At 42.1% G+C, this 26677-nt stretch overlaps 1 protein-coding gene across 7 annotated transcripts in view; it reads left to right on the top strand.

Annotated features, from left to right (window-relative positions):
• The window catches only part of utrn (utrophin), a gene marked incomplete at its 3' end in the record, with an annotated part of 136045 nt that extends 111477 nt beyond the window's left edge, over window positions 1–24568 (top strand). For 3 of the 7 annotated variants that reach the window (XM_083521332.1, XM_083521333.1, XM_083521335.1), the window contains 13 exons: window positions 604–761; window positions 4985–5151; window positions 6728–6839; window positions 8273–8409; window positions 13492–13530; window positions 13760–13825; window positions 14720–14785; window positions 17626–17850; window positions 18656–18890; window positions 19536–19617; window positions 20145–20225; window positions 21656–21681; window positions 22842–24568. In XM_083521332.1, coding sequence (XP_083377458.1) covers window positions 604–761; window positions 4985–5151; window positions 6728–6839; window positions 8273–8409; window positions 13492–13530; window positions 13760–13825; window positions 14720–14785; window positions 17626–17850; window positions 18656–18890; window positions 19536–19617; window positions 20145–20225; window positions 21656–21681; window positions 22842–22850 — 1403 coding nt within the window. Of the gene's footprint in view, window positions 1–603; window positions 762–4984; window positions 5152–6727; window positions 6840–8272; window positions 8414–13491; window positions 13531–13759; window positions 13826–14719; window positions 14786–17625; window positions 17851–18655; window positions 18891–19535; window positions 19618–20144; window positions 20226–21655; window positions 21682–22841 lie in introns of those variants that run through there. The other 4 variants (XM_083521336.1, XM_083521334.1, XM_083521337.1 and 1 more) reach the window with 4 other exon arrangements.
• Window positions 24569–26677: the final 2109 nt, after the last annotated feature.

Here is a 26677-nt window from a genome sequence, read left to right on the forward strand (position 1 = left end):
CTAAAAGAGCGCAAATCCTCAGCCTCTGATTTTTTTTTTTAGCTCAAGGATTGAGTGATCAAAGTGCTTTAAACCTCAGATCCCTCACTTCCTATTGGTCAAATCCCTGATCATTTGTCTCCACATTTTTTTCCATATGTAAACGACCCTCTGAAAACCCTGGAAACGATAAATCCCAGAGCTCGGCATGACGCTAATTAAATGCCATAATGTCGTCCGAGCTTGTGTGTGTGTGCGTGTGTGTGTGTGTGTGGGCACACAGTGGTCCCGTCTACTGAGAAAGTAAAGTCACCACCATAATATAGCATGAGACAGTTTATTCAGCGGCTTCAGATTAGAGCGTTAAACACACCCGATTTTCTTTTTCTTTACAACTCGTCCTCCAGACACTTTTCTTTTTCTTGCTGTTAAAGAGACGCCTGCTTTTTTCTGTATTTATAGTTTTCTTTTTTTTTTTTTGCTCTTTTATTATTATATACAAGAAGACTGTTTTATATAATATTAAGTATAATTGAATGGTAGAAGGTAGAAGGGGGCTAATGTGTGTGTGTGTGTGTGTGTGTGTGTGTGTGTGTGTGTGTGTGTGTGTGTGTGTGTGTGTAGGCCTGTTTAACCAGGTGTCCTCGTCGGGAGATACGTGTGATCAGAGGCAGTTGGGGCTCCTGTTACACGATGCCATCCAGATCCCTCGGCAGCTCGGGGAGGTGGCGGCGTTCGGAGGCAGCAACATCGAACCGAGCGTCAGGAGCTGCTTCCAGCATGTATGTAACACACACACACACACACACACACACACACACACACTTTCACACTGTCTAGCCACTACACCATTCATCTGCCACCTTCCGCACTTTTTGTAAACATGAAGCTACTTGTTGATTATTAAAGACTGAGATGATGGAGCTGGGGGGGGCGGAGCTAAGAGCGCTGTTTACCGCTGGGTAGTGAGACGGTGTGTGAGAGCGAGACAAGATGTTATGTGAGATTAGCGAAACGATTTGTGAGATGAGCAAGGCGGTATGAGATTAGTAAAAAGGTATGTGAGATTAACGAGATGTTATGTGAGATCAGAGACAGTTAGAGAGATTAGTGAGACAGTAATTGAGATGAGACAGTTGGAGAGATAATCGAGACGGTATGTGAGATTAGCGGGACAGTTGGGGAGATTATTGAGACAGTATTTGAGATGAGACAGTTGGGGAGATTAGTGAGATGGTATTTGAGATTAGCGAGACAGTTGGAGAGATTATTGAGACAGTATTTGAGATGAGACAGTTCGGGAGATTAGTGAGATAGTATGTGAAATTAGTGAGATGGTATGTGAGATTAGTGAGATGGTATGTGAGATTAGTGAGACTATGTGAGATGCGACATTTGGAGAGATTAGCGAGACAGTTGGAGAGATTAGTGAGACTGTATGTGAGATTAGTGGGATTTCTTTTAAGATTCGTAAAATAGTATGTGAAATTAGTGAGACTGTATGTGAGATTAGTGAGACGGTATGTGAGATTAGTGGGACATTGTGTGAGATTAGCCAGACAGTTGGAGAGATTAGCAAAACAATATGTGAGATAAGCAGATTTTTTTGTATTGTGCACTGAAAAACATATTAAAAGGCAGAAAAGGATGGAGGGAGAAAGAGAGAGAAAGGGAGAGTGATGATCCTGTGATGGAGCGCTCCTGTCTTCTTTCCTCTTGGGCATTCAATAATAATGCACAAATCACACTCTTTTACTTCCTGGATAGCATTTATATCTCTCCCTTGTATATATTAGTCTGTCTTTCATACTCTTTGTCTGTTTATCAGTCTCGCTCTCTCTCTCTCTCTCGCACTCTCTCTCGCTCTCTCTCTCTCTCTCTCTCTCTCTCTCTCTCGCACTCTCTCTCGCTCTCTCTCTCTCTCTCTCTCTCTCTCTCTCTCTCTCTCTCTCTCTCTATCTATCTCTGTCTGTCTGTCCCTTTCTGTCTGCTTACGTTTTTTATTTCTCTTTTCTCTCACTCTTACACACCCTTTTTCTCTTTATTTCTTTCATTCCTTCAGCTGTCTATTTGTCTCATTTTCCCTCTTTTTCTCTCTCTTTACATCTCACTTGCTGTCTATGTTTTGTCTCTTTTTTCTCTCTCTCTCTTACTCTTTCCGTTTTCGGCTGTTTCAATTTACCACTTGCCTCCCTTCGTGACTTTCTTCCATTTCTCCCTCTCCTGTTAGAGTGAAATAAAAGATAGACAGAGAGACAGAAAGAGAAGTGTGAGAGGAGATGAAATGTGGGATTTGGGTCTTGCTCTGGGAGCCCGAGCACCTCACCTCAGGGTGAAGTTCATGTAAGCCAAAAGCGAGAAAAGAGATAGATAGATGAGGTTGAGGTGTGGAATGATGGAGTGATTGGACAGGAGATTGGGGGAGAAGAAGTAAACGATGTCAGGCCAGATGACAAATGAGTTTGAGAGAGAGAGTGAAAAATTGAGAGAAAGAAAGAAACGTAAGGGGGCCGAGAACTCCTAGAACTCCGGTCAGCACTTCTCACTGTTCTCCCGAAACATAAAACTAGATTTGTGTCTTCTGGAACGAAATGAGGGCACCTGAGACCTAAAGAATCCTCCTTAGAGGACGCGAAAATGGACGATTCGTCTCAAAATTTCTTTTTTTCCCCCAAAGTAAATGTTGTTAAAAGCCACACAAGCAATCAAAGCTCTCAAAGCAGCAATCAGAGAGCAGCAGCACTGACCCTCCAGCCTCGCAGTCCGAGTGCAGGAATTCCGCGGAACTTAAATAAAAGACGTTGTTGTGAGCTTTCACGTCTCTCCGTGTTTTCAGTAAACACGTGTCCTTGTTCTAAAAGCCTCCTGTCTTAATTTCGCGGGCAGCTTTGAACAAATCATATGCGCTGGAGGTTGATCGATTTCCAGGCTGAAGGACCTCAGAACACAGAGGCGTCAAGTCGATTGCTGAGAAGCTCTCAGCATGAGGACGGAGCGCACACTCGCGACGCCTTGGTTTATTGATAAAGTACATTTCCAGCCATGCAGATTTTAAGCAGCGTGTGTTTTCAACAGAGTGGCGTTAAATACCGTGGTCTGATTGGTTACAGTGGGAGGAAACTAGTGACTACTATGGGAGGGATTTATGGGTGTAAACCACCATCTGATTGGTTACCCTGAGATGGAACTGTGATCTGATTGGTTACCATGAGATGGAACTGTGGTCTGTTCGGTTACCATGAGATGGAACTGTGGTCTGATTGGTTACCATAAGATGGAACTGTGGTCTGATGTGTTACAGTGGGAGGGAACTGTGATCTGATTGGTTACCATTAGATGGAACTGTGATCTGATTGGTTACCATTAGATGGAACTGTGATCTGATTGGTTACCATGAGATGGAACTGTGATCTGATTGGTTACCATGAGATGGAACTGTGATCTGATTGGTTACCATTAGATGGAACTGTGATCTGATTGGTTACCATTAGATGGAACTGTGATCTGATTGGTTACCATTAGATGGAACTGTGGTCTGATTGGTTACCATGAGATGGAACTGTGGTCTAATTGGTTACAGTGTGAGGGAACTGTGGTCTGATATGTTACAGTGGGAGGGAACTGTTATCTGATTGGTTACCATGAGATGGAACTGTGGTCTGTTTTGTTACAGTGGGAGGAAACTAGTGGTCACAGTGGGAGGAATTTCTGGGTGAAAGCACTCATCTGGTTGTTTACAGTGTCCTCTTACATCACATCTATGGCCTGATGTGTTACAGTGGGAGGGAACTGTGGTCTGATTTGATAGTGTGGAACATAACTATAGTCAGATTGCTCAGAGTAGCATATTGGGCAGAAACTGTCATCTGGTTGGGTAGTTGGCCATGAAAGCAGTCCAATTGGTTCCTGGGATAAATTAAATTTTAACAGTAGATTAGATCATAGTCAAGGATTGATGGACCTACAGTCCTACTGGTTTTAGTGGTACATTGAGTGGCAATTGCAGTCCTACAGTGGAATTATGGAAGGGCAAACCCCGCCCATTTTACCTCCAGAGCTATCCAGATATCCAGAAGACACCTCCATAATCGACAATTTTAACTTTCTTTACATTTGTGTCAGTCTCTTACCTTTCTTTTCTTATCATTTTCTCTCTTTCTTTTTCTCTCTCTCTCTCTCTCTCTCTCTCTCTCTCTCTCTCTCTCTCTCTCTCTCTCTCTTTTCTCTCTCTCACATACACATCCCTCTTCTGTGGTCCTTTTCTATTTTCTCTGCTTGCCCTCTTGTTGTCTTTGAGGCCACAGCAGCAGGTCACATTGTTGTAGCTAAGACCAAACACACACCCCAGACCTGCGGGTCCATACGCATACTGTGTGCGTGCGTTTGTGTGTGTGCGTGCGTTTGTGTGTGTGCGTGCGTTTGTGTGTGTGCTTGTGTGTGTCTGACTTTTATCTACTTTCCGCTCATGCTGGCGTTCTGGATCAGACTAAATGACCTCACTCACCCCAGGTTGTTCTTATCGGGCGTCTCCATGGCAACGCTCTTCAGATTCCGGCGCCAAATCTTCATCGCTCGTTTATGCTCGTGTGTTAACGAGGCTGTTTAGATGGACGCTCATGAACTCCGCTCGAGATATTAAAGCCGTCGCTCTACAAAGTCTCGTGAGGCATCCGCTGTCAACGTGTTAATTAGTGTGAGGAATAACTCCTGAGGAAATCGGAGACGTAACAAGTTCACGTTAAACGTACACGTGAAGCTGTAAAGGGAGCGTAATAAAAGGGTGGTGTGATGCCATATTTATTTACTAAATTTATTTCTTTTATCCAATGAATTATTTGGTTCATTAATTAATTGATTGGTCAATTGATTGGATGATTAATTTATTGAAAAATTTATTCGTTTATGAATCACAATTGTTTGTCAATAAATCGATCACATTTATTTTACGGATTTTACTTTGGAGAAGTTTGATCTGATTCCCTGGTTTCCTCCTCCTCCATCTCAGGTGAACAATAAGGTGGAGCTGGAGCCGAGGCAGTTTATCGACTGGATGAGGTTGGAGCCGCAGTCTATGGTGTGGCTTCCGGTGCTGCACAGGGTGGCGGCGGCTGAAACGGCAAAACATCAGGCCAAGTGTAACATCTGTAAAGAGTGTCCGATCGTAGGCTTCAGGTACACACACACACACACACACACACACAAACACACACACACACACACACACACACACACACACACACACTGGCACTAGAGACTCCTTCCTCTTACAGAAAAAGTAACAATGCGCTTAATTATGCAGTTTTATTGTTAGGTGTCGATTGTGTGCACTATACAAGTCAGTGTGTATTTGGTTACTATGGAAACAAAACGTACTGTTGAATACGAGTGATCGTGCGATTAAACGAGAATCAGAATCGCAATGATGCTGGTGTTTAAATATCCGATATTTTTAGACGTAGTGTTTTGATGTGGGAGGCGGAGCTTTGAGAAGGAGGTTCCAGCACCGGAAACATGACGGAGCAAATGTCTTCTCGATGCCGACACTGATGGATTACAGAGAACAAGGGACGTCTAAGCGTGTGAGACAGAGGCAGCCGGGTTTGAGATTGAGATGGGATGGGGATAATAATCACACAGATTAGACCTCAGGCACAACAGATGTCTTACTGCAGCATGGAACATTAGGATGCAGCTTCATTTTGGATTTACAGTATTAGTGTTTAATCTGGTCATGTGATTTTCTTTTAGTGTTCATTCACTCCATGGATTAAAGCTTGTGGACATCTTAGTTCCATGCATGTTTTTTGAACATTCCACTCCACATTCAGTCCCCATTTGCTGTTATGGTAACCTTCAGTCTTCTGGAAAGATGTTCCACCAGATTTTGGTTTGTGCTTGTGGAGAATTGTGCAGATTCACAAGAGTGTTACTAAAGTCAGGTAGCGTTCGCATTCATCTCGAAGGTGTTTAATAGGGTTGGAGTTTTAAAGCAGGAGATCTTCCACTCCAACCCATGGAACGTTGGCTTTGTGCGTAGGAACAGTTTCAGGTTGAAGGAAAAATCCATGAAACATCAATTCTTTAAAATGATGTGCCTCCTACTTTGTGGTAACAGTTTGGGAAAATGTTGTTTGGGGAAAAAGTCAGTTGTCCCAATACTTTTGCTTATCAAATTTATCTGTTCTGTCTATTTAAAACAGAACAACTTTTGTATTCACAAATATGGTCCTGTTTTGATCATAATTGTATTTGTTAAGATAAAATAATTCTTTATTCGTTCCACAGTAGTGAAAAAGAAAAAGGCAAATATAAAGCAGAGACACATTCCAAATATATACAGTACCGTATATAAAAAAAAACAAAAAAAAAACAATTATGAAACAAACTCAAATAAACTCATGGTTTGTAAAGAATTAAACATCGCAGCTTTTTCCTAACTTGAAAACACTATTAAAATTTCCGGAAAAAGTTTTAGCTGGATCTCTGACACGAAGGCGACTCCTTCCTAATAAAAATATTGAATGTATTAAAAAGAGTGCAATAGTTTAAACTGAAATTTAATCTGCACATTTCGACCAATCAGAATCAAGAATTTGCCTCAAGAATGTCCACGATTCTTATTCTACAGATATTAAGAGACTCTCTCTCTCTCTCTCTCTCTCTCTCTCTCTCTCTCTCTCTCTCTCTCTCTCTCTCTCTCTTTCTCTCTCTCTCTCTCTCTCTCTCTTTCTAATTTATTCATTTACAGATATCGCAGTTTGAAGCACTTTAACTACGACGTTTGTCAGAGTTGCTTTTTCTCCGGACGCACAGCGAAGGGACACAAGCTGAACTACCCCATGGTGGAATACTGCACACCGGTAAGTCTAGCATCTTCTCCTACCCGACCTGCACGGGCTCCCTGGGGTCCTATCTACGTACAGCTTGACGAGCATGAGGTCTGAGAGGAGATCTCGCGGCGTTGCTCACGTCGTTAGCGTCGTGCCGTTCTGTAATGTAAGGTCGATTTCCCACGGCTGTGAGGGTGACGGATATCGACTCTCCGTTCGAGTGTAATAGTCTGAATGTCGATTTAAATTCCTGCCTAGCGCTCGCTCCATGAGGCGTGTGGGACACGAACAATGCAAATGTGCTTTCATTCCATGTCCGACCTGGACCTTGGAACTGATCGGTGTGAGAAATCTTCCCGTTAACCAGTTGTAAAGTGACACAAATCCAATTTCCCGCCATATGCGACATACTCGTGTTTGGACGCAAACAGCTAGGGCTGTCTGGATCGAGTCCGGCCTCAGGAGATCTTCTGTATTGACTCTGTCTTGTCTTGGACTAACTTGCATTTTATTTTCACAAACTATTTAGGGAACTGAGGTGAGTCTTACTAACCAATCAGAATCGAGAACTCAGTGCTTTTGAGTAAGCACTCGACAACCGTAGGAGCCACTGAACAGTTTAATTTCAGCTTTATGAACTCGTGTATTATTTTTACACAAGGAACATCAAGGGTTCACATCCACTGCTGATGAAAGAGACACTTGCGGTCCAAATTCAGATCGATGGGAAAGTGGCCGAGGCGCTCGAGTTCCCGCTGTGGCCTTATAACTGCGCTGCGTTTTTTATATTGCCGATATTGCTCTTTCATCTCAGAGATATTGGCTTTTCTATATTAGGTGAGACAGCTGACAGCAGGTTTTTCATCCACTGCTTACATTAGTGTGTAATTGGTGTAGTTCAGGTGAAGGCGTCAGGTTGGGTTAAGGTGTTAGTGGTTTGGGTGGAGGTTGCGGGATTCAGGTGGAGGCGCTGGGGGCCGGTGTGGACGCTAGAGTCTGTTTGGAGGAGCTGGAGTTTTGAATAACGAGTTGGTGTTTGTGTGGAGGAATTGTAGGTGTTTTGATAAAGAAGTTAGGGTTTGGATAAAGGTAGTGGGTTTTGGGTGGGGAAGCTGGAGATATTGCATTTTTTTATTGTAGTCATATGGTCATGGCTTTTGTTTATTACTGCATTAATTTCAATTTTGTCTTTTTTTTTGTTTGTTCCTTTATTTAATTGTTTTGGCCTTTTGTGTTTATTTTAATAGAATTTCTGTCAACTTGCTGTATTCTATTTCCTTCTTCTTGTTTTGATTTCTTTTAAATGAGATTTTTAACCATATTCTTTTGTGTTTTTTTCTTTTTCAGTTCGCTCTGTAAATATTTTTTAATCATATAATTATTATTTGAGATCTGTGCGCTGGTGGATTCTTTTTTGCCTTTTGTTTGAATCCCTGTGTTCTCTTGTGTGTAATCTGACGCAGACCACCTCGGGCGAGGACATGCGTGACTTCACCAAAGTCCTGAAAAACAAGTTCCGCTCAAAAAAGTACTTCGCCAAACACCCTCGTCTCGGCTACCTGCCCGTGCAGACCGTCCTGGAGGGGGACAACATGGAGACGTGAGTCCTCACCTTACACACCCCAGACACTTACACCAGCTGTTGTTAAATCATCATGAACAGAGAGGTCCCACTTAGGTCACAGTCCCCGTCAGGTCCCCGTAAACCCTTAACCTGTAAATGTGTGAGGAACAGAAAACTCTGCGTTGTTCAGCGATAATCAGCGATGCCTCCGAGTGATGAAGCTAAAATAGAGAAGAGTAGAGTTTTCCTATAACAGCATGTCCTGGAGTGTTTTATTCGTTTTATTTATCACGTGAGATTTTAAAAATGACGTATACTTCAAGCAGTTTATAAACAGAGCACACTGGGGTTTACCCTGTAGACAAGGTGTTTATAGCTGTAATTACTATCAGACTTCAACACTCGGCTGATTTATTCATCCACACGCCGTATTCGAAAAACACCGGCCTTCATTTAGGATGAAAACAAACACGTCTTTACATCTTCGCTTCTCCGTCTACACACGCGAACGATCGTCTTAGCGATAACGCGTATGTATGAGCGTGTGTTTGTGTAGGATTTATACCTGCTGTCAGGACAGTGTATAACTCAGCGTAATGGTGGTTACGATGGGCCTGATTAGTCTCTTCCGTAAGGCTGCCTCTCCTCGCCTTATGATTTACGGCTTTTCGTCGCCTCCCTGCCGATTATTTACACGTCTCGCACGTCGCGGCTGGTTTTTTAGTAATTCGTTTCTCACTCGCCGTCTTTTTTCTTGTGTTTGTTCTCCCGATAATATCCTCAGAACGATGCAGTATGGGGGATCGGCGTTGGAAAGACGTCGTTCGTATGAAGGTCATGTTCCAAATCTGTGGAATATAAAGGAAGTTTCCATCATTTTTCACCAGAACTCGCCTCTGAGTACCATGATGCTGTTTGTAACTCTTACCAGGACTGGGCAAAATCTTTTTGTTTATTATTATCCGTTTGTTATTTCTCAAAAGTTATGGGTAACCTTTTTTGTATTTATATCCCCTAATTAAATTAAATTAATTTAAAGATAAATAAATAAAAATCAAAGACAGAAAACATGCAGATGAAATCCTTCACTGCTTAACATGGAGGCTTCTAATCAGCAATCGAAACGAAAATTGAAACGTAGAACGGATTGGGATTCGAATCAGTAAACAAATCGGAAAATTTGATCAGAAATCTGAACATATATGGAACCTGGAATCGAATCGAGATCTTAACCAAAATCTGTTTCGGTGTCTGTTTCGAGCTCCTGACTGACTTTCACCATCGTAATCAGTTAAACAAATCAGACAAGAAAAGAAAGGCATATTTTGTGGAGTTTTTGGGGGTTATTCCTGTGTTTGAAATCAAAGCCGGGGTATAAATTATGTACAGCGTTGCTCCTAATGCAGAGAGAAATGTCAGCATCGCTCAGGCGCCCCGCTGTAAATACACCAGCACTATGTGTTTTACAGTGACAAATAACAGACAGATGAGAGGATAACGCTCCCAGAGAGAGAGAGAGAGAGAGAGAGAGAGAGAGAGGGTGACCTTTCTGATAAGGATTATTTCAGATACAAACTCTGATGTAGTGCGTCACAAAAAAAAAAACTTTGAACACATTTCTCGAATTCTGATTGGTCCACGAATGTATTCAATTTGTCTAACAACAAACACAGTGTTCGGATTGACAAGCCCGTTCTTACTCTAAATATTCTGTAAGGAGTCTCTAGTGTCAGAAATATCCGACAGAAAAGCTACTTTTTTGCGTTGAGAGAAGGAAAAACAGAGGGCTGGTGAGGAAATGTTAGTTACTATAGCATAAGTGAAAACATGAATCTTTTTTGCTGATGTTGTGGAAAATGTGATACTTTAAACGTAACTATAAATAGATAAATAGTCATGCGTTGTTAATGTATCAGAGAGAATAGTTGACTGATTGTACTATATATACATATATATATATATATATATATATATATATATATATATATATATATATATATATATAGATTGTGTGAGTGATAGAAGAATACAAGGCAGTTATAAAAGCAGATCAGACCTGTGTGTATACCGTATGCGAGCCCTCTGCGTATTTGTCCTGACAGCATCACAAAGCTCAAGCTGGCAGACAATAAAATCTGTCTGCGTCCTTCAGCCGTTCCTACGATGCAAAAAAAACCCCACACACAGTCATGTTTGACATTTTATTTCATCCCTGTTGCATCACCGAGTCTGCGCTCGGACACAAGCAGGTCTGCACTGTATCGTCTTACACTGTATTACCGTACCCACTGACGTAATGCGACGGAATTTTTTTATTGTGTCCCGGATTGGGTTCCTCCATAATCTAACACAATTGAGAAGATTTCATTAAATGTAAGATTATTGCTTATAATTGCTAAATTCTCTGCCTGTGTACCACAGAAACAGCTTTTTTTTAATTTTTGATGTAGAAACGGAATGGACTCGTGGATATATTTCTTATATACTTCTATAAAGGCCATAATCTGGCCAAACATAATGACTAATCTACTATATGCTACTTATTTTAATAGAATTTACCGAATTACATTTATGGTATTTGGCCCACTCCCTTTTTTCAAGAGCGACTTACAAAAGTTGGTGGATGGAGGGATGAATGGAGCGAGGATTTTGGATGGAGGGATGAATGGAGCAGTGGTGGAAGATGGAGGGATGAATGGAGCAGCGGTGGAGAATGGAGAGATGAATGGAGTAGTGGTGGAGGATGGAGGGATGAATGGAACAGTGGTGGAGGATGGAGAGATGAATAGAGTAGTGGTGGAGGATGGAGGGATGAATGGAGCAGTGGTGGAGGATGGAGAGATGAATGGAGTAGTGGTGAAGGATGGAGAGATGAATGGAGTAGTGGTGGAGGATAGAGGGATGAATGGAGTAGTGGTGGAAGATGGAGGAATGAATGGAGCGAGGATGTTGGATGGAGGGATGAATGGAGCAGTGGTGGAGGATGGAGGGATGAATGGAGCAGTGGTGGAGGATGGAGAGATGAATGGAGCAGTGGTGGAAGATGGAGGAATAAATGGAGTAGTGGTGGTGAATTTGAACTCATGCCCAGTTTAATTTGAGGTACAGGATATAAGATGTAGTGCCACAGACGGCTTTGCAGCGTCTGCTATTTTTTGGACACAGCTGTATAAATTTGGAAAGTGTACCGCATGACCCTTCTCTAACAGGTCTAAGTGGTCTGGAGTGCGTCTGCCACTTCCTTCCCCTCAGACGCGGATGACAGGCGCCGAGCTAAGAGGAAGGTCGGGGTAAATCCTTGCCGCGGCTGCTTCGCATCGAGCTGTGAAATAAAGCCAAGCCTTTCTCAAAGACGGGGGACGGCCTCGAATCCGAGAGAGAAGTCGGCATCTATTTGGCTCGGTTTTGATAAAAAGCCTGCTCGCGGATGCTCGGCACCTCTCAAGCGCCCTCTGAGGGGAGATTCCGACTCTCCGGAAGAACACGAACACGTTCACTTGTTCGCCGTTAAAGGAGCGCCAGTTAATCCGCCCATATGTTCATCAGGACCTCATTAACCTTTCAGCACTGAAACAGCACGTAGGGTTCTGCATCATTTCGCTCTGGAAGGAGAAAAGCCTTTTAGCTTAATGTGCTCGGGTAATTAAAAGTTCTTTAAAAAAACACGTGAAAATGAATCGGGATGTGAATCGGGATGCGCTCAGAAATGTTCTCGCCTTTCAGTTTTTGTGTAGGAAGAAAACAAAGGGAAATTTGTACTATTATTATTACTACTACTACTAATTATTTTTTATTGTTCATTCGATACGCTGTTTAGAAATAGCTACGAAACTCGTAATGACCCGAGGAACCTCCAGGAATCTCTGGAACAATTAAGACAGGATGTTAACCTTAGAGTCTGGGGGGCTCAGTCGGTAGTACAGTCAACCCCCGATAATTCGCGGCTCGGAAAATTTGCAGGTTCTCCTTTAAAGCCTAACTAACAGCAAGTTGCGGATTCTCCTAAAATTTGCGGGAATCCGGTACAGGACCAAATGTTCAGGAACGTTAGGAATAACGTTTTTAACGGTGTATAGTCAAATACTGTACACTATTATTGAATTATATAACTTGAAACAGGTCTTATTTTTCTGATGTCCATGTAACTCCGCCTCTAATGCTCATTGAAATGCTCCCGCAGCACTTCACGATGTTGTTTGTTGTTGTTTTTGTTTCCGTGGCTTTTTAACTCTTTCGCTGGTTCAGACAGAATTCGCTGTTTTACAACTACAAATGAGGCCAACATGCAACAGCCAATCAGCTTTCTGTTATTGGAGCGGATTGCTCTTAGACTGTACCACAGACATAAAACAGCCCTTTTTACCCGTTTGATATTTCTTGCGTTGTGTTTTTGCAGTGCGATTTTCAGAAAAGGGGTTCAGTCCGTGACATTTGTGCATTTCTCCGAGCACACGTGGGAGCTGCTGCTGCGGCGGCACTTCGTTCACTCAGGTGTAAAGCGGCTTCATTTCTGCTCGCCGCTGATTACAGATAATTACAGTAACAGCTCGGGGAGAATGAGCGGGGTGTGAAGAGGGGCGTGAGGTTATTACGCTTCTGACACAGTAATTCATAGACGCTTAGGTTCTTCATCAGTCAGTAGGACCAGGATGTGAAACTAGCTTATTACACACTAGGTGGGTATGAGCTGTATATATTATTATCATTATTATAATTATCATTATAAAGCCATGGTGGAAATATATTTCCGTAAGTCCATTAATATTAAGATATATTTATAGATACATAGATACAAACACACACACACACACACACACACACATATATATATATATGTGTGTGTATTTTTATTTTTTTTGGTCCAGATTGTGTTCTATGTTCCAAATGGCGTTAAATGTCCTTGTAAACCATGTGACCTGTCAGTGGAGTGAATGATAGCTTTCCACGTGCGACGTGAATTGTAACCACCTGATCTGTTCATCGTCCTGCCCACTGACCCCCCTGGACATGGAGTTCAGTCTTTCCCTATGAGACCTTTGTCCCAAAAGATTCTGTCCCCTTGTCATCTCTTCCTCTCATCCGTCCATCACTCTCGTCCTGTGTGTTTTTCTCTTGCAGCTCGGTCACTCTGATCAGCATGTGTCCCGAGCAGTATGAGTAAGTATATATATACCCGATTACCTCGTCCCCCTCCTCACCCCCCAGAGCATGCTGCCTGCACCGTCGCATGAGTTCACCGATCCCACCTGCACGTCCCCCCCATTACACCAGTCCCTCTCTCCCACTCTTAACCTCCAGTATTCTGTCCATCCTGCACATTAACCATAAAGCAGTTTCATTGTTGCCGTTTGTGCGCTTTAATTCAATTCTTTTTTCTTTCCAACAGGCTTCCTCACTCGCCTCAGCTTCCCCATGACGACACACACTCGAGGATAGAACAGTATGCCAGCAGGTAACTATCACACACACACACACACACACACACACACATACATACACACACACGGTCCACTAGTATAAGTAAAACTCCGCTTTATCCTCCGCACATGAACACTAACAAAACTGTGTGCTTTTGTTAGTGAGCTCCTTAGATGTACTTTCTCATACACACACACACACACACACACGCACACTGTCACACACACTCTCTCTCACACACACACACACACACACACACACACTCTTTCACACACTCTCTCACACACACACTCACAGTTATTATAGGACCGTAAATGTTCAGCACTTCGGAAGCTTCAATCCCATTATGCGCTTTTTGGCAGGGTGAGACACTAATCCAGCTGCCAGGCCTGAGAAATATTCTGTGTGTGTGTGTGTGTGTGTGTGTGTGTGTGTGTGTGTGTGTGTGTGTGTGTGTGTGTGTGTCTTTGTGTGCACTGTGTGTATGTGCATTAGATTCGAATTAGACTGATGTGTATCTGAGTGAATTGAATTGATCTGAATTAGATTCTTTTGTTACTTTCTCTCTCCAAAAAACTATAGCGCTGTCTACCTTTCTGTCTGTCAAATATCTTTCTTCTTTCTTTCTTTTTTTCTTTCTTTCTTTCTTTCTTTCTTTCTTTCTTTCTTTCTTTCTTTCTTTCTTTCTTTCTTTATTTCTTTCTTTCTTTCTTTCTTTCTTTATTTCTTTCTTTCTTTCTTTCTTTCTCTTTTTCCGTCTCTCTCTTTCTCTGTCTCTTTTAATGTATCTCTCCACCTTTGTCGATTTTTTGTTGATCGTTCTCTCTTTCTAAAATCTATTGCTCTTTCTTTTTTTGTCTATCTCACTGACTATCTCTCTCTCTCTCTCTCTCTCTCTCTCTCTCTCTCTCTCTCTCTCTCGTCTCAGACTGGCTCAGATGGAGCGCTCTAATGGTTCTCTGCCGACAGACAGCAGCTCAGCCACCGGAAGCATGTAAGTACCCACACTATGTTACCCATAATGCACCAGCAAACACGTGCGCACACACAAGCACACACACACACACACACACACACACACACACACACACACACACACACACAAATATATTCCTTTCAATCTTGACATAGGCATATCTCTTGTGTAAATACATAATCTTGTGGATTGTGGCCTGGATTGTGAGTGTACAAGAGTGTGTGTGTGTGTGTGTGTAGACTCTCCCTGCGTCAGGCTCCCTCTCCGCAGAATGATGATGATAACGGCGGCTGTGCTCGGAAAGAAGAATGAGCTAATTAAACATAATAAACGTCTCTGTGCGTCTCGGAATTGTAAACTACTTCAGAGCCGGAGAGGAGACACCTCGAGATGAAGTCAAAGTGTGTGTGTGTGTGTGTGTGTGTGTGTGTGTGTGTGTGTGTGTGTGTGTGTGTGTGTGTGTGTGTGTGTGTGTGTGTGTGAGAGAGAGAGAGAGAGAGAGAGAGAGAGAGAGAGAGAGAGAGAGAGAGAGAGACTCCCCTGGTGCTTATATTCATATTCAGCTCCATTTCCTTGAACACAATTCATAGATCACCTCGAATCCAATCTACTCCAGTCTAATCAAGTCCTGATTCCATCTACACTACATGCGGTTTATGAGTTCCATCCTACCTACACTGTATATAAGATTGCTATGTGCTTTTTGAACATCTAATTCCACATCTAGTGTCTATTTGATGTCCTCCACTAATGTTCATATAAGTATGATTAACTGTTCCAGATCCAGATTTCTTCCACAGACTCAACAGTATCTCATAGATAGATAGATAGATAGATAGATAGATAGATAGATAGATAGATAGATAGATAGATAGATAGATAGATAGATAGATAAGTACAATATTGTACAGTGTAGAATAGTATAGTAGATTATAATATACTATAAGACTGCAGAATATATTGTACAGTGTCACATAGTAAAATAATGACTATTATAGTATAGTATACAATCAGCATAGGATCTTAGACTCATCAGACCACAGGACATGGTTCCAGTAATTCATGCTCATGGACAGGTCGTCTTCAGCAAACTGTTTGAGGGTTTTCTTGTAAGGGTTTCACTTGTGAGCAGCTTTAGAAGAGGCTCCTCCTGGGACACCACGACTTCTGACAAGTGGACCTTCTGCTTCTGCAACCTCTAAAGCAATGCTGTTTCCTGAACCTGAGGCACAGCACGAGGACACGACTTTTTTTGTTGGACCCTTGCGAGTCCTGTTCCAAATGGAACCCGTTTTGACCACTGCACTGTTTCAGGGTGTTACTGATCTTTTTACAGCCTCGGCATCTTTGTGGAGAGCAACAATTCAAATTCTCAAATCCTCAGAGAGTCTTTACCATTAGGTGAAGTAGAGTATAGTATATTATAGTACAGTGTAGCATACTATAGTATCGGACTGTAGAATATAGTAGTGTATAATGTAGTATAGTACAACATAGTATACTAGAGTTTAGTAGCGTTTAGCAGATTATGGTGTACTCTGGTATAAACAGAGTGCTGTATGAAACTAAGCAATATTTATCGTGTCCTGTTTGCTAAACAAGACCACAAGATCAATGTATGACGATGATGAGGATGTGGAGTGAGTGAGTGTCAGAATAAAAAAGGGAAAGTAAGAATAAAGAAGGTGATGAAGTACAGTGTGTTCAGGTCAGCATGTAAGCTGAGGGTCAAACAATGTACAGCCTCGTGTTTCGGTCCTCAGCCTTACACAAACTGACCCAAACCTCTAGCATGTTAGCGCTTAGCCTGGCTGATTTTGTTAATGAGCAGGGTCAAAGGTCAGAGTGCGTTCAGTCCTGTCTTGTAGCGTTTAAAAAATCCAAGACGGCCAATTAAGCTCAGTACGAAGCTCTGTCTCGTTCAGACCGCTGCACTAACAATCTGTTGCCAGGCAACGCAATCAAACGCCGGTAGCGCTTGTTCTAACAAGAAGCATATCTGTTTGACTTTTCTGTGCCGGTGTTGAAAATGTGCTCCTACAAGGGCTTAACGAAACGTTCTTCATTTGCTAGACCCCTTTGGAGAACGCAATGAAAGCTGTCATGTTTGTAAAAGGAGGGGAGAAACGAACGAGACAATAGAGAAAGAGAGGAGCAGACTGAGCTGAGGCAGCGATGGCTTTTTTAGATTGAACCTGATTGAGGCCGAGTGCCACTCCTCTGAGACGTACACTACATCTGAACTCATTTCTAGTCCTCACCGTCCCCTCGGGTATTATCTTGTATCTTCCTCTTGTGTGAAGTCACTTTCCCGGTTTTTCTCATAACATCTCACACTTCCGACCTGCCGAAGCCCCACACACATTTACAACCACAGGCGCTTTTGAGGTCGGATTCTCATCATGATGTTAGCTCGGCGCTTTGATGTGAACTCAGAGGTAATCTCGATGATTACACACTGAGCCGTAATGGGGTAGGACATGAGCAGGTGTCCAGCGTTCGTCTATGTTGGTACGTGTCTGATCAGCATGTAAGGCTAAATATACACACACTTCCAACCCATGTAAAGCATATTTTCATGGAGCCGGCTTTGTGGTAACAGTTTGAAGGTGTCCCAATACTTTTCATCCATATAATGTACTTCATTGTGTGTTTATTGTATACTTCACGGTGTGCTTTTATCTGAAAATCAGCATCCAGGTGGTGTGATGCATTTACAGCTGTTCCTCCATGGACCTTTAGAGCTGCTGCTATATAAAAACCCCTTTCAAAACCTTTCAAACAATCAGAGTGGAGAATGAAACGCATGCTGTGATATAATAATACATTAATAAAATTATATTAATATCTGTTTATAGGGATGAGGAGCACGCGCTGATCTTGCAGTACTGCCAGACTCTGGGAGCCGAGAGCGCGTCCTGCAGCCAGCCTCAAAGCCCCGCCCACACACCCAGACCCCACCCCCTGAACACGCCCGGCTCCGGACAGGTGCTACAGAGCCCCGCCCAGATCCTGCAATCTGTCGAGAAAGAGGAGAGAGGAGAGCTGGAGAGGATCATCTCTCGCCTGGAGGAGGAGCAACGGTAAACAAATGTGCAGTCGCGTCAAACCACTAACGCAGCACTTTACGTCACCTGCTTGTCACATGGGCCATCGTGCGCACTTTTCTCACAGAGCCAATAGGAAAATATCTAGGGACTAAAATTCAATTGAGTCGCACCCATTTCACACGGATTCGGTTTCGCATTTAGCTTTCAGAGACGAGATTCAGATGACAGGTGGGAATTTGAAGTGGAAAAAAATAGATCGGAAAAAAGGCAACGGGTCGTGTTCGCTGGCATCTGCCATGCTGTTTCGCTTTTAATTAGCTGTTGTTTTTTTCTTCTGCTACGTGATGATTCGTGAAAAGAAAACGTCTCGTCACAGAAATCCAGCTGCTGCATGAGTGCAAAGCTGTTAGACAACCGCAGAGAGATCCCAACAATCACATCTGTTGTATATGTGTGTGTGTGTGTGTGTGTGTGTGTGTGAAGACAGCCAGACATGACAAACAAAATGAGATGTCGCAGATGTGTGACCCACTGTAATGTCATCGTTTTATTTCTATTGTGAGCAAACAGAGAGAGGGATCGCTGCCACAGTTTGTGTAGATTTGTCGCTTGTTCAGGTTTGGCTCACACACCCCAATGGGCTCACGAACTCGAATTGATTCATTTCAGTCCATTGTGAAGCAATACACAAGCAGCTATAACTCTGTACACACACGCACACAGACTATCCTTGTAAAGACCTTAACACTACGCTACACTTGAATCGAACCCAAACCATAATTGTCCCAAAAGGGACAGGAATAATAGCTGGAGCTGTTGCGTGTCCGTGTCCCTGTAGGAGTCTGCGCAGGGAGTACGAGCAGCTGAGGGAGCAGCAGAAGCAGCGGGGTGCGGAGTGTGTGATGAGTGTGGAAAACGTCGAGGGCGCGGTCACAAACGAGGCCGACCTGCTGGCCGAGGCTAAGCTCCTGCGGCAGCACAAGGGCCGTCTGGAGGCTCGCATGCAGATCCTGGAGGATCACAACAAACAGCTGGAGTCTCAGCTCTATCGACTACGACAGCTTCTGCACCAGGTAACATGCTCTACTTTAAATTTACAGCTAACTTTACCTTAGATAATGAAATGCGACCTATTCAAACTCGCGGCTCCTGGCTGGCTCACCATCCATTTGTTGAATTGCATTTTTTTTATATATATTTATATATTGCGCTTTTTACAATGGACAGTGAGCAAGCCAGATGTGACAGTGACAAGCAATTAAATGGTGGTATTTATTGCGTTCAATGTAATAAATAATTTCTTGAATGTTAGTAGCATCTGGGGCTGTGCAAGCTTTTAAGGTGCCAAAACACAGTGAGTCTCATGTGTCTCACTGTTGGAGGACAGGATGTTTGTCGCTGGGTTTGTTTACGTTTAGACTGAAGCAGAAACATCTATTATAAAATCCCTCCTCCTGTCTGAGAAGCTCAATTAAATAGCACAGCTGGGTATTTTTGGCCTGTGCGGCATAACGTTATTCATTAGGGACATGAGCTGTCAGAATCTTCATGCTAAACGACAAGGCTCAGTTTGACAGGAACAATACAAACAGAAACACATGGAGAAGCAAACACTGTTCGTGTGTGTGTGTGTGTTTGTTGTTTCTGGATGAGAATTTATCAGTTAAAATTAGCCAAATTTTAGCTTGTGTAAAATTCAAAGCTCGTTATCTCCTTAGCCCGAGCTGGATTCTGCAGTCAATGGCGGTTCCTCATCGGGTTCTTTGAATCAGGAGGCAAGGGTTCATCCAGAACACACAGGTAAATAAAACACTCACACAAACACATTGAGGTTTTTCTGAATGTTTCTCTCATTCTACACTTGAATTTTGATCAAGTGTCCTGCCAACATGGTGCTGGTCCTGGTTTAATAGAATTCTTTCCTTTATTTGTTTAAAGAGTTATACATACATAGTTTGTATACATTCATTCAGGTATACATTCATTATTGGAAGTAAAATAAAATATAAATGATAGTTCCATTAAAAATATGATTTACAGTCACGATATTATTTTGTATCTAAGGTTGCCATGTCGATGAAATGGCACCATCCCAAACGTGAACACTTCTTCTTTCTAGAGCAGAACCTTTTGTGGTGGAAATAAAAGGAACAGGTCTATATTGTTGGTGTGTGGGACTAAGATCTCTTTTATGTACGTGTGTGTGTGTGTGTGTGTGTGTGTGTGTGTGTGTGTGTGTGTGTGTGTGTGTGTGTGTGTGTGTGTGTGTGTGTGTGTGTGTGTGTGTGTGTGTGTGTGTGTGTGTGTGTGTGTGTGTTCGTTCTCAGATAATTTTCTGGATCATTCTTCCTCCTCTGATATGACTGACCTTATGGAGCAGATTATTAACAGCTTTCCAACCTGTGCTCGTAAGCCCTAACCCCTTTCTTTAACTCTCTCTTTGTGTTTCTTTCACTAACTTTCTGTCATTGTAACTACGTTCCTATCACACACTCTTCCTCTTCACATAGATGGAAAGACTCTCCTTCTGAACAGTAAGCTGTGTTTGCGTATCTAATTAGCACGGAGTAAATGAAGGTGGAAACTCCAGGGTCGAAAGTCCATCAGCGGTTTTAGTTCAGAATCAATTCTAATCACGTCTCCTGCGTTTGCTCATTGAGCTCCTCCAATATGGCCGGACGAGATCCGAACACCACAGTTATTAACGACATAGCCGGTGGTGCTCCACTGGTCGCTGTGGGTTCACTGGAGTACACGCTTTCTAAATTTGATATTTCTGCTACACAGGAAATGTGCCTTTTAACAGTTAGACACTGGTGGGCTTTCAAATGGACCCGATTCTTCTATAGGTCAAGCCTACTTTTCTCATCACTCTGTTGAGCCCAATCCTGTTTCTCCAATCTCTTTCTCCTTATGCTCTCCTGCACTTCGTCATTCCACCACCAAGTCTCTTTGTCTTCCTTTCTCTTTCTAGATGTCACACCAAGTTTCTTTCTAGCCCTCATCACTTCTGCAGTAGTTCCCTAATCATCCAGCACCTCTTCACCACCACCGATGGCAGTGTTCACCACTGCCATTTTCATCCTTTTAGCAAAATCTACCACCATCTGCCCTTCCACATTCCTCTCCTTAAAGCCATACCTACCCATCACATCCTCATCACCTCTGTTCCCTTCACCAACATGCCCATTAAAGTCTGCCCCAATCACCAATTGTTCATTCCTAGGTTCACCTTCTACCACTTCATCCAACTCACTCCAGAATTCTTCCTTCTCCTCCATCTCACAACCCACTTGTGAAACATAAGCACTGATGTCATTTATCATCACCCCTTTGACTTCCAGCTTCAGGTTCATCATCCTATCAGAAACGTTCAGTCTCAAGTTACCGACATTTGATTAACAGCTACGTCCTTTGACGTACAAATGTTTTTAGCGAGTAAAGAATCTTGTGGCCAGAGAAGTGTAGAAAATCTAAGGCTTCTTATGGCCTCCAGAATGCTCCCGTGTGAAGTCAGCACCAGAGAGCAGAACCACCAAAGTTCTCATATCGTCCGGTCGAGTGCCTCGTTTTCATCGACAAGTGGGGAGCAATTATCGGAGTGTTTAGAAGTGCTGTTGGACGTGTGATCAGTCAGTCCTGAAGCTCTCGTCTCCCTCCGGAGTTCATTAATGTCAGCTGTGTTATAGTTATAGATCTGGGTTTCGCAGTGAGGAGCCAGACAGACTTCCTGCTTCCTGAGATGCAGACTCTGCCGATCGGGTTGTGTTTGATAACTATAGAATTGCCAGTAAAGTGACCTAATTCTGTCTTTTTTTTTTTCTCTCCCTGTTTAAAGCACTGAGCCTGTCCTCAAGATCACAGGTAAGAGCTGACTAACACACAGTCTCTCACACAGCTTCAAACACGTCAGTGTTTAGCTTTGTTTTCACTCTCCACTCATGCCTCATGCTCCTCATGCTCTTTTGAAAAGTTAGATGATCGCAATACATTTGCGAGGAACGGTTTTATTTCACCTCAGAAGCCTTACAGCACTGCTGGCTAAGGCTATGCTAATGAGACGGGAGATAAACAATAGTATTAGTAAAAATAAAGTAGTGTAGTAATGTAGTGTCAGTGATTTCCCTCTAGAGGCCACTGTTGAGTGCTTTATAATGCAACCCAGAAAAACTACCGGAATAGTTTTTTTACAATAGCCAAAGGTTCCAGCATTTGTTTGTTACACTTACAGCTAGCTCTGAGTCTTGTTCATAAAATTCACTTGTAAATAATTGGGTCATTGTGATGAGGAAGGTCTCTGAGCAGTCTGGCGTGACTCTCATGCTAGTTTAGTTAACATCTATAAAAATAAAAAAGAAGCTTCAGCACATAGCTGGATGCTGTAAATAATGATTCCTTCTTTCTGTCCTTGCCTTAGTCCCTTTCTTTTTCTCTCTGTCTCTCTCTCTTTCAGTCAATATTGCTTAACAGTATAATGATAGAGAGCGCTCGGTCCCCACAGTCTCTCAGCTCTGAGCAGATATTTAATTAAAGCCGTCTCCTCACGTCTCCGTGATTCTGTGCACCCGTCCTGAAGTATTTAAATGGCCCTCGGTGCGTTTCTTCTCCCTCGTTTCACTCGTTCTTTGTTTCATTGTCATTCTATTAAACAGTTGTTACTTACAGCCTTATAGATGTAGTAGTTAATTAGCCTGTTGTTCCAACTTTAACCACAAGGGTTGCTAAATATCTTGCGCAATATATTCTCAGCTCAATGCGTACCTTTAATGTCAAAATGGCTGAATGTGGCTGTTTTTATAGCCAACTTTATAGATAATAATCTCGCTAGTAATATGTGTTTAGTGTTGAGTAGTAGTATTTTTAGGACGTTTTTTAAACAGCTGATGTTTATTATTGTATTTAGTGATTATTTTACCAGAAAATTGAGTGTGTGTGTGTGTGTGTGTGTGTGTGTGTGTGTGTGTGTGTGTGTGTGTGTGTGTGTGTGTGTGTGTGTGTGTGTGTGTGTGTGTGTGTGTGTGTAGGTGATGTGAGAACCGCCAATCAAGAGGACATAAAAAGCTGAAGACACTTTCACAGACAAACCTCGCCAACCTGGAGTTCCTCACATCGATCTACGCCGGATTCCCTCCCACCACATCCGGATTGTCGCCACGCCAGCCCCACCCCCACTCTGACCACACCCCTGTCTGTCTGTACTATGCAACTGTAAAATCCGTGAACTAGTTTCGGAACCCGGATTCTGGTTTTCCTTTCGGGAATTGTACTAACAACTCCGTCTAACGGGGACCTCCAGGACCTCGCATTAGCCCGTTCAGCTCGGCGTCCCCGTTCCGCGTCACGCTGTTTTCCGGAAACCTCCATTTAATCTCAGACGTTTTTTAAATATTTAACAGCTAACGTCGTCCGTGTAAACCGTTTGTACACATACACATCCTCACGTACCTGGATAATGAAGACCACTCGTGTTTTTTGCCCCTTAACCGATCACCTCATAGCGTTCGAATGCATGTTCTTCTCCCAGAATGCATCCCTTCTGCTGTGTCTCTCTCGTGTTTACAGCGCGATCCGGAAAATCGTTTTCCGGAAAAAAAAACAGCGGCGCTCCGTAAACCAAAATTACCAATTTTTTTTTTTTTTTTTTTTTTTTTTTTTTTTTTTTTTTTTTTTAAGTACAGTGACTCGTGGTATTTTTTTATCCACTTATTGTTACCGTTGTGGGAGACAAGTTCCTGGTCAGAACCCCATGTGTAAATAGTGTACATGTTCAGGAAAGCTGAGATGTTTTAGCCCTGTGTGCCTATACAGCATCCATTCCAAGGAGAGGATTTACAGATTTTAATGGGACGCAAAATAAAAAAAATTCGAGTTTGAAAAATTCAGATTTGAATTCGGTGTATTATTAATATTATTATAATTATTATCTTCTTGTTTATTCCTCTTTGAGTCGACTAGTTTTCTAAAGTCAGATGAAATCAGAAGAAAGCCATGATTGCCTTGCTACCTCAGACTCCACAGCGTTCATTTGCGAGATACGTGCGTTCTTTTTGTTTAGTTTGTTTTTTTTCCCTGTAGAAACACACAAAGAAATTTAAACCACAAAATCACAACGTATCCAGTCAGATCAGGGTTGAGATGAAGAGAGAAAAAAGCCTGAAAAAACGAGTGAAATAGCAACAAATTTGTTCCCTACTTTTTTCTTTTTTCTACGTGGTGTATTTTTGTGCTTTTCTGCAGTGAAGCATTAACACTACTATAACTGGTCTGGTGTGTCCCACACTGAAGGAACTGGGCGTGTCCAATCACACTATATTGCCAAAAGTCTGTGGACACCTCACCGTTAGATCTGTATGAGATTTTTATTCCACATTTTGTGGAGGTTTTTTGCTCCTTCTAAATACAAAGGTGTTGAGGAGAAATGGGGTGCAGTCAAGCGTTCACATTCACCTCAAAAAGTGTTGAAGTTTTATAGCAGGGGATCTTCCGCACACTTCCAACCATGGAGCTGGCGTTGTGCACAGGAGCATCGCGTAGGGAAAACGTCATACGCGGTTTGGCGGAAAAAGTCAGGTGTCCCAATACCTTTGGCCGTATAGTGTATCTGCGAGTGTTGCTGATGTCGTACGTCCGCATCCCAGTGTTTTCCACGTCTCTGAGCTGTGAGTGGTGTTCTTCTCTGAGGTAGATTGTGTAGGCTGATCACACTACATGTTATATGGTTTTATTCCAAATAAAGTTTTTATAACAAGCATTTTTTTGGGTGTCGGATCTGTTTGTGTGGGATCGTGCTTATTAATGTTTGTCATCATCATCAGACGCAGTAATGCTGCTCAGATCTTTAGGATTCTGCATGGAAATGAAACGACGTGTGTGAAATCTCCACACGATTGCGCCACATGGGCCGTGTTTTCTCTTCACTTTCACCAGCTTCTGGATTCAGCTCTGGTATTGCAGCTAATTACAGATACCGTACTGTAAATCTCGAAGTGACGTGGACTTCTTGAAGCTCTTGGCAGAGTTCCTGCATACTGCAGCAGCACCATGGGGTCGGGTTTCCTCCTTTACTTCACGCATACTTCACAAACCAGAGGAGCACAGGTTGGTTCTTCACCTGAAGAGCTCTAAGACTTTGAAAGATTAGCTAGTGGACGTACACCTAGTTTTTACTTCAGGTATTTGCTGCAGCAGGACACTTTGAGGTTGCAGTGGAACATGAAGGACAGAAGAACATCTGCCTAATCAGTTTCAGTTTTTAACTTCTGGTTCATGTTTCTCTGCCTTTTTAAACCTCTGCTTCGTTTTCTTCAGGGTTTTTTTATTTATTATTTCTTCAGTTTTTTTGTTCTTTTTCTTTCTCTCTGGTCCATGGTTTCTTATCCTTTTTTTTTTGTCTCTGGTTCCTCTTTTCTTTTATTCAGTATTTTCCTCTGGTTCCTGTTTTTATTTTCCTCCTCAGTTTCTAGTTTCGTTTCCTCTTTCTTTTCTTTTTTTTTTTTTTTTTTTGGTCCTCTGGTTTCTTTTCTGTTTTCCCCTCCGGTTCCTGATTTTCTGGCTTTGAACATTTCTGATTCCTGGTTTCTTTTCCTCTTGTCCTTTGTTCCTTTTACTTAGTTTTTGTCTCTAGTTCCTCTTCTTCACATTTTTTTTCCTCTCTTGTTCCCTCCCTTTTTTTAACCTCTAATTTCTGTTTTTTTTTCTTCACTTTTCCTATTTGGTTTATAGTATACTTTTATTTTTGCACTCTGTTTTTGCTTATCGTTCCTGTAAAAGTCGTGCTGCTCGTCATCTGTATCGCTCCGGGACGTTTCTTGTTGCTCCTGGTCATGGCCTGTTCCAGTAAGAAATGCTCTTCGCCTTGGAGAATGTTCCAGAAACTGATTCCCATCTGCCATCTGGTCACAATGAGCCGCAAGTCTGTTCTTTCGTAAAAAAAAGATCGCTGACCCGTGTATCACGTGGTCACGTTCCAGTCTCTTCGTCAAAAAATTTGACCTCATCTAATTCTAGATTCTTTTAATACATTCAAAAATGATTCATTTAATTTTAATGCCATTTGATTCATTTTATTTCAACTTCCTGCCAAAAGATAAATGTAAAATCTTGTGATTTGATTAAAAGCCATTGGCAAGAAAACGATCAAATCTGATTTTATTTATTACCTGAATCCAAAAAAAAAAGAAAAAAAAATCAATCAATAAACTTGAAAACTTTTTTCAGCTTGTATATGATTCATATATATTCTATATTTATTTATACTGAAATTATAATTTCTGGAATTATTGGTAAATAATTATTATAAATAAAATATATTTATTTTTATATTGTTCGTTTTTCCAGTTTGTGTTTTTTCCCTCTAATTTCTGATTTCCTTTAGTTTTTTTTACCCTCTTGGTCCTGTTTTTTCCTCAGTTTTTTTCCCACTCTGGTTCCTGGAATAGGATGAGTGAGGAGTTTTGAGTCTACTCTCTTTTCTTTCTCCAAACCCCTCTCTCCTCCCCTCCTTTCTTCTCTGATTTTTTTGTCACAGGAACAGGAGCTTTTCTGGAAAGAGCAGATGGAGAAGTAAGAAAATGGGACAGTCATGAAATAAACATGCAGCTGTAGGGTTTCAGTCCGAGACGAGACGAGACGAGAGAAAGAGCAGCCTTGTACTTATATAACAGCGATAGTAAAGATAAAAAAGAAATCCATCCACAGAGTCTCGAAAGGTTTACTGTCCTACACGCTTTCCACCTCTGAGTTATCTGATTCAAAATAGATTTTTTTTTTTTCCTTTTGTGTTGATATTTGGAGAGAGAAAAAGGAGTACAGCTTTAATATCACTCAATTATGCTGTTTTATTGATCTGGGTTTTTTTTCT

Source organism: Silurus aristotelis (assembly GCF_946808225.1).
Source record: "Silurus aristotelis genome assembly, chromosome: 19".
NCBI classification, from domain to species: Eukaryota; Metazoa; Chordata; class Actinopteri; order Siluriformes; family Siluridae; genus Silurus; species Silurus aristotelis.